Source organism: Haliotis rufescens, unplaced genomic scaffold (genome assembly GCF_023055435.1).
Source record: "Haliotis rufescens isolate VD_foot unplaced genomic scaffold, xgHalRufe1.0.p SCAF_4, whole genome shotgun sequence".
Lineage (NCBI taxonomy): Eukaryota > Metazoa > Mollusca > Gastropoda > Lepetellida > Haliotidae > Haliotis > Haliotis rufescens.
In genome coordinates this window covers 60,763,320-60,772,270 of record NW_025964112.1, presented here as the reverse complement: position 1 = coordinate 60,772,270, position 8,951 = coordinate 60,763,320, and the positions used below count along the sequence as shown (strand labels likewise).

Here is an 8,951-nt window from a genome sequence, read left to right as displayed (position 1 = left end):
CTTGTTCACAAGATCCTTGTGTTCCTGTGCTCAGGACACTGGATGTCGCATGTTTCCATGTTGTTGAGGATATTGCCTGCTGAAGTGGCCACTACCAACATGACATATTTGCTATGGTTACTCAGTTGGTTTATTCAGTTCCAGTTTGTAGGAAACTTGAAGCATTGAACTGGTTCAGAATTACAGCCTTCAAATGCTACTGGTCAATGAGGACTACCATTATTGGATTATTACTTGTCTATAACTTAGTAGACTTTCAAAGGCTGTTGTGTGACTTGCTGGCTCCTACAGTATGCGTGGTGTATATTCAGCAGAAATGCAGATTCAACTGTATCAGGTATTATAAAAATAGACATCCTATGATAGGATTTCCTGGCCTCCTACACAGGTTTGACATCCGTAGACCTGTCAATGTCAGAACTTATAAAGACTTCTTGTATTACATTTGCACAAAATGTGTCGGAAGGCATAAAGGCAGATCCATGGAAGCACTCATAAAATCATCAAGTTGAACAACTCTTCGAAGATGTTTTTTTACCTCAAGCAAGAGAATGTTCCAACAACATTCAAAGTCTAGTCAAATACAACTGAAGTACAAAATGTGATGGTGGTATTGGAGGTTGAGGTTTTGGGTGTAATTATCAACATTTTCCAACAAAAAAAAATTCTTGAAAAGTTTAAACATTCATAACTGGGCTGGGATGAGTCCAAACTTACGACCCAGGTACCCAAACCCCTTCTTACCTGACCCTACCTAGGTACCCGACCCCCTATTACCTGACCCTACCCAGGTGGTACCCGACCTCCCATTTCCTGACCCTACCCAGGTGGTACCCGACCCCTATTACCCAACCCCCTTCTTACCTGACCCTACCTAGGTACCCGACCCCCTATTACCTGACCCTACCCAGGTACCTGACCCCCTATTACCTGACCTTACCCAGGCGGTACCCGACCCCCTATTACCCAACCCCCTTTTACCCGACCCCCTATTACCCAACCCCCTTTTACCTGACCCTACCTAGGTACCCAACCCCCTATTACCTGACCCTACCCAGGTACCTGACCCCCTATTACCTGACCCTACCCAGGTGGTACACGATCTCCTATTACCTGACCCTACCCAGGTGGTACACGACCTCCTATTACCTGACCCTACCCAAGTGGTACGTGACCCCCTATTACCCAACCCCCTTTTACCTGACCCTACCTAGGTACCCGACCCCCTATTACCTGACCCTACCTAGGTACCCGACCCCCTATTACCTGACCCTACCCAGGTGGTACCCGACCTCCTATTACCTGACCCTACCCAGGTGGTACCTGACCCTCTATTACCCAACCCCTTTTTACCTGACCCTACCTAGGTATCCGACCCCCTATTATCCCGACCCTACCCAGGTACCTGACCCCCTATTACCCGAACCCCCTATTACCTGAACCCCCTATTACCTGATCCCCTATTATCCGACCCTACCTGGGTACCCGCTGTAGTTCTCAGTAGTTAGGAACAAATTATGATCACTGGAGCCCTCGCAAAACTATTTAGATACACAAATAAAACGAGTTGATCATGTATACTGATGTTGACTGAAGCCATAACGTAAAAGTCAGAAGGAATGCAAACATCAGTGACTCGTCGTGTAACCATGGAGTTTTATTGTAACAATGTTATTGTCATTAACCAATATATCACGTGACTTGTAGTGTAACCATGGCGTTTTATTGTAACAATGTTATTGTCATTAGACTAGATATCATGTGACTAACCATTGGTCCGGGGAATCCTGTGGGTATCCAGGTCCTACTCAGGACCCGAGTTACCCATCTTAGCCCTAATTCACAATGGCTTGATATTCATTTTGCATTTTTCACATCCATATCTTCATAAAAATTATAATATGCACGTTTACCTGCATGCAGCTAAAATAGCATCAAACAACACAAAAAAACTGAGCAATCTTGATCAACACTGTAAGTGAAGAACGTGCAATGTCCAGAATTGCAAATGAAATATCAGCATTGACTATAAGGTTATATTACCGGGTACAAGATTACACTTAGAAGTAGGGTTATACCACACTGTTTGGTATGGAATCACAGTCGGTCTTATTTCTCGGTACAAGCTGCAGTGCTGCATGGAGCCACTGGCCGTCATTTATTTGTGTATATGCATACTGAAATTTCTGGTTACCATGGTTACAGATTCTTATACTGTAATGTGAGGTATTACATAATGGCAAGAAAACACCATTAACACATCTTAAAAAATAGTGATCATGAGAAATGTCATATTGTTGAATCAATAAACGATGTAATTTATTAGTTACATTTCCAAATGGATTCCCCAAAGACGATCGCTGACGTGACAGGGGCAACATCCTTAAATCAAACTGGTATTCTAAGAGCTGACCCGACCATGATATGTAGAAAGGTAAACATTATTGGTGTTTCCATGTCATAAATACAGTTCAACTGCCATGTCTAGCAGCATTACATGACTGGTACCATCTGACATCTGACAATACTGACATGAGGAATGCTGGCTTTGTGGGTTTTGATCAGCCATTCGTCTTAACAAGTCACTTGGACACGGAGGGAGGTCTTATATTTCCAGATTTCTGTTGGAGAAATGCATTGCTCTGTATTTACTCTCTGAAGGACAACATTATAACTGGACATGAAGCTGCATCAGTCCCATGTTCTAAGACAGTTGTCACATGAGAGATGGAACGTTCCTGTGAACATTCCTGACAGGAGCTGTTGGAGCTGTTGCAGCATTAGACTTGTTCACAAGATCCTTGTGTTCCTGTGCTCAGGACACTGGATGTCGCATGTTTCCATGTTGCTGAGGATACTGCCTGCTGAAGCGGCCACTACCAACATGACTACAAGTACTACAAGCAGAGTGATATAAAATATACTTTCCTTCGATATCATTATAGAAATATAGACTCTCTGGTTTATACTTTCTTCTGGTATGAGACCCCTATTTCTTGGGCTCCTGGCACTGTTCACAGGAAGACATGATCTCTCTGTCGTACTTCTCCACCTGAATGGTCACATGACTGATGTTGTGATTTCGCTGCATCTTACTGGTCGCTGTAGACAGGACAACGTCGTTGTCTGTAGTCTCACCTGTAACGAGCACAGTCCAGGTGAGCATTTGAGGAGAAGGTGTTACCCCACACTTGGTAATATTCAAGCAATATCATGGCATGGTGGGTGAGGTGGTTATGTGGTGTAACGTCCTGTCCAAGAGTATTGCACTTATACAGCGACGTGCATGCTTGTGAGTGTGTGTAAGTGTGGCTGCTTGCACTAGTCCGGACTGATGCTGAGTTATAGTTCTGTTCCACAGAGATACCATGCCGCAGTTTAACATGAATACTCCTCTCAGACACAGCATACTGACTCCGAGCCGACCAATCCTTGTTATAGGCCCTTAATGCCGAGCGCCAGACAGGGTAACAACAAGTACCTTCTATTAACGTCTTTATGTATGACGGGGCCAGGGATCGACCCCATCAACCTCTAACATTCAACATTAGAGTCATGACAAGGACCCCTTGACTTGCATGGTGAAATGTTGAAGACTGTCACAGCATTGGACCCTGTGTTCTGTTCCCAACACCAGTAAAATGTAAGAAGTCTATTTCATCTGCAGTGATGTTGGTGAAAAATTGTAAACGTAGAGTAAAACCCTACTTCCTCACTCACTCTACCTGAGGTGAGTGAGTGAGTGAGTGTTGTGAGCAATTTTACAGTGATATTGCAGCCACCTGTAAGTTGGTTGGAGCTCTATAGTTTCAGTATGGAGGAGAAGATAATATTATATTCCTCACATAAGTTTTCTGATGGCAGGCAAGCTTAAATCATCTTCGATTATCAAGTGTATTATATCTCCATTCCGATAAGTACCCTGGACCTGTTCACCACCGTAGCTTCTTTTCGGAAGTGACGTCCGGGGGTAGCTTAGTGGTCCATGAGGGGTGGTGGGGTAGCCTAGTGGTCCATGAGGGGTGGTGGGGTAGCCTAGTGGTCCATGAGGGGTGGTAGGGTAGCCTAGTGGTCCATGAGGGATGGTGGGGTAGCCTAGTGGTCCATGAGGGGTGGTGGGGTAGCCTAGTGGTCCATGAGGGGTGGTAGGGTAGCCTAGTGGTCCATGAGGGGTGGTAGGGTAGCCTAGTGGTCCATGAGGGGTGGTGGGGTAGCCTAGTGGTCCATGAGGGGTGGTGGGGTAGCCTAGTGGTCCATGAGGGGTGGTAGGGTAGCCTAGTGGTCCATGAGGGGTGGTGGGGTAGCCTAGTGGTCCATGAGGGGTGGTAGGGTAGCCTAGTGGTCCATGAGGGGTGGTGGGGTAGCCTAGTGGTCCATGAGGGGTGGTAGGGTAGCCTATTGCTGGAATATTGTAACTCCCATACTTTAACATAGACTTATAACAGTCTTAGCGCTAGGACGATTGTAACTCCCATACTTTAACATAGACTTATGACAGTCGTAGCACTACGATCACTTTGGGTAACGGGCCCCAGGGTATTTATGATAACAGAATGGAGATAAAATACACTGGGGATAACGGAGGATGAGCTTTGAGTTTATCTCCAGAGATTTCCTCCTTACCGACTGCTAGATGGACAGACAGGGCATTCTTGTCAATGGTCAGGGACCATATATGGAGGCTGTGCACCATCTCAACACCCTCGATTGAAAACAGTTCTTGCTTCAGAGATTCATAGTTGATGTCTCTCGGAACTCCTACAATGACAAATGTGTACCATGAATGTAAACACCAAGTGCAGAATGAGCAAGCATGTGGCCTGGCCTTGACACATGGAGTTACTCTTGTTTGAGGGTGACATAACTTGCTCAAATAACAGTCTGGACCAGTCACATTGACATAATGAGCATCTATTTTTCAACTGGGATACGAAGACATGCTGTCAAAATAAAGATCTGGTCTCTATTCTTCCATCATCAATACTTCACATCATTCCTATGGGGAAATTAACACGTGAATCAAGACCGCTTACAGTATTACTAGCAGGGAATATCGGCACTTGAATCAAGATCACCTACAGTATTACTAGCAGGGGATATCGGCACTTGAATCAAGATCACCTTCAGTATTACTAGCAGGGGATATCGGCACTTGAATCAAGATCACCTTCAGTATTACTAGCAGGGGATATCGGCACTTGAATCAAGATCACCTACAGTATTACTAGCAGGGGATATCTGCACTTGAAGCAAGACCGCTTACAGTATTACTAGCAGGGGATATCAGCACTTGAATCAAGACCGCTTACAGTATTACTAGCAGGGGATATCGGCACTTGAATCAAGATCGCCTACAGTATTACTAGCAGGGGATATCGGCACTTGAATCAAGATCGCCTACAGTATTACTAGCAGGGGATATCGGCACTTGAATCAAGATCGCCTACAGTATTACTAGCAGGGGATGTCGGCACTTGAAGCAAGACCGCTTACAGTATTACTAGCAGGGGATATCAGCACTTGAATCAAGACCGCTTACAGTATTACTAGCAGGGGATATCGGCACTTGAATCAAGATCGCCTACAGTATTACTAGCAGGGGATATCGGCACTTGAATCAAGATCGCCTACAGTATTACTAGCAGGGGATATCGGCACTTGAATCAAGATCGCCTACAGTATTACTAGCAGGGGATGTCGGCACTTGAATCAAGACCGCTTACAGTATTACTAGCAGGGGATATCGGCACTTGAATCAAGATCGCCTACAGTATTACTTACAGGGGATATCAGCACTTGAATCAAGATCGCCTACAGTATTACTAGCAGGGGATGTCGGCACTTGAATCAAGACCGCTTACAGTATTACTAGCAGGGGATATTAGCACTTGAATCAAGATCGCCTACAGTATTACTTACAGGGGATATCAGCACTGGAATCAAGACCGCTAACAGTATTACTAGCAGGGGGATATCGGCACTTGAATCAAGACCGCTTACAGTATTACTAGCGGGGGGATGTCAGCACTTGAATCAAGATCGCCTTCAGTATTACTAGCAGGGGATATCAGCAGCTCACCTTCCATCATTACCAGCAGTGTGTCGCGCAGCACGGCTATCGTGGTGATCAGCACCAATAGAGAAAACAGGAAGGTACAGATGGGATCTGCCAGACGGAACCGGTCATCTGACTGAAATGACCCAATGACAAACCGGATGGTATTCAGAGTTGAGCATGCAAGGGTATTATCATAGGAACACATAAGGTATTCAAATCCTTACTTCTTAAAATTGATCTCAAATACTGGTTTATATCCTATATATTCATGTGAAAACATGTTCAGTATAACATGCAAGTTGTCCTGAGAAATCTATCAGCATTATCTGGTTTTTCATTTAAGCAGAAGACAAGGGCAGGTAACTTAACTCTTCAAAGATATGAAATATCTCTATTCATGACTCACAACCCTCAGTTTGCAAGTAAGACAACATACAACTTTATAGTTTATTGCATATGGCGAAGTTTCAAGCTGGAGTGACAACAACCAAGTGATGAGAGGTATAATGCATGATATAGTTGTATTCAGTGTACCAAACTGGAGAACACTAAGCAGTGTCAGCCTAAAACCATAATATTAAATTCTATCAAGCCTAACAGCAAAGACACATTTAATGGAAGGCTGTGCTTCACAAGCTAAGTCCCCCCCTTTATCTTGCTTTCACACCTTCTTACTATGGATGTACATAATGCTGACGTATCCATCACTTACCGTAAATTTTATTATTAAAGCAGCAACAAAGACTCCAAGACTTTGAATAATATCTCCCACCACATGAATAAAAGCAGCACGCACATTAATGTTTTTATGTCGATGATTGGTTTCATGAAACTCGTGACTATCTTCGTGCTCATCAACCTCCGTGGATTCATCCAAAACCTGATGTAGAGGCTGGTACTCGCTTCGGTTCCGTTGGGTCATGTGACCATGGCCTGACCCGTGGGAATGATTGTGGCCAAAACTGCGGTGAGCTGAGCCAAATTTGCAACATCTCTCTGAGTGGAGCACAAAACCCATTCTGGAAAAAATATGCGAAATGTGTGTCATATATATGTGTTACGTCCGTCTTATCATACCATCATTGACATATTTACACCCTCCTCTTTTTCCCAAGGTACAGAGAAATGGCTATACTGCCTTGGAGCATGGGTGGCTATGCCGTCTCAGGTGTTGCAATTTGCTGTGCAGAGTTGCGCCCCCTAGGAGTGCCAGACACCCATCATAATGAGTTTGAATCACAAATTCATCCTGGTCATGTTTCAAGATTACAATGCTTGAGGGTTTCACCAGAGTGGTAAACGTTTAAGACTTGCATCACTCCAGGTTTCCCGCCTACATGAATCTGAGACATAACTATACTAACATTCCAAGCGGAGTCAAACAAACTTGCTCACTTTACACTGCTTCTTATCCATGAGTATTGAAGAAAACATTTGTTTGTTTGTTTGTTTGTTGTTTAATGCTACACCCAGCAATAGTACAGCTATATAATGGCTGTCTGTAAATAATCAAGTCTGGACCAGACAATCCAGTGATTGACATCAAGAGCATTGATCCACACAGTTGGGATACGATGACATGCATCAACCAAGTCCCATAAGCATGATAAGTCGCCTCTTACGACAAGCAGAGTCACCAGTTATGGCAAGTATGGGTCGCTGAAGACCTATCCTAACCCGGATCTTCACAGGTCAGAAAACATTTGAGTTCAGTCAGTGACCAATTATAACATAGCTTATGTTAAGAGTAGAGGGTGACAGATTTTGGTTTTTCAACACAAACAGGTGCCAAATAAAGGTTTTCTTAAATAAATAAAAATGATGCAATATGAACTGTATTCTTTGGGACCTCTGATATAGTCTGCAAGAAAAATTTGTACATGTGTAACTTTTTTCCAGCAAATCAGGGGCGTGATTAGTATACAAGAAAAATCCCCTCCCCCTCAAATCAAATGGTTGCGCCATTAGTCAAAGAAGCACCCTACAAATATCATCATCATACCTCCATGTCAGAATGATGAGAACTGATTTGTCCATGTGATCTTGATAAAATACTGTGTAACCCGCCTTGGACAATGTTGGAGGGGAATAAACATGATAGATTTCTCAGCGGGGGAATAAATCTCTTATACCATGCTACAAGCAAATCAGGCTGCGTGTGGATTTCTGAGAGACAGAATAAATCCCTGATTTCACCACGCTTCAAAGCAAAAAGCCACATGCTTTCCGAGTCAATGGAAATCAAAATTTGAATTTGTTTGAATTCTTTTACAATGTCATAATAACATTTCGGTGAGATAAATTTGTTGTAGCAGGATCACTCAGGGTCCATAAGGTTTTATGCGTCCCTCATTAAAACGACGCATGTACCCCTCATAATCCTGCTACAACTTATATTCTGAGTGGCCCATCAGGAGTGTGACTTTGACTAACTTGCCAGTCGGCCTTGCTTCATTAGACATATCAGTGAACTGTGAACGTATTGAATATGATTTTGTATTCCAATACGACACCACTCTGCATAAAGAGCTCATGACACCTCCACAGGAAGTCGTACCAGGTGAACAAGGAGCTCAGTCTAAATAAGGGATGGGGGTGTTCTTGAGCCCATCAAATGTCAGCTTTCTAAAAGGATTTGGCTTTATTTCTGTACCACATTCAGAGATTTTGATAAGAAAACTTCCACAGATCACAAACATACCCTCGATAGTACACCCTGGTGAAGATGCCATGGCGCTCAGAAATGATATGATGGACAAAATATCCACAAAAATATAACACCAATCATTCTTGTTTTCAAGCTGCAGAAATCTGTTTGTCTGTATGCTTAACTCACTATGACTGAAAATTTGGAAGCTGTACCACTGAAATTGGGATTAGAAAGTCCCCGTCT

General features: G+C 43.6%; 1 protein-coding gene across 1 annotated transcript in view; it reads right to left on the bottom strand.

Annotated features, from left to right (window-relative positions):
• Window positions 1–1,212: 1,212 nt before the first annotated feature.
• The window catches only part of LOC124113328 (zinc transporter 2-like), a 34,475-nt gene continuing 26,736 nt past the window's right edge, over window positions 1,213–8,951 (bottom strand). Inside the window, exons 4-7 of the mRNA XM_046473611.2 lie at window positions 6,771–7,077; window positions 6,080–6,191; window positions 4,624–4,758; window positions 1,213–3,138 (exon numbers count right to left, since the gene is read on the bottom strand). Coding sequence (XP_046329567.2) covers window positions 2,990–3,138; window positions 4,624–4,758; window positions 6,080–6,191; window positions 6,771–7,077 — 703 coding nt within the window. The 3' untranslated portion in view covers window positions 1,213–2,989. The remainder of the gene's footprint in view (window positions 3,139–4,623; window positions 4,759–6,079; window positions 6,192–6,770; window positions 7,078–8,951) is intronic.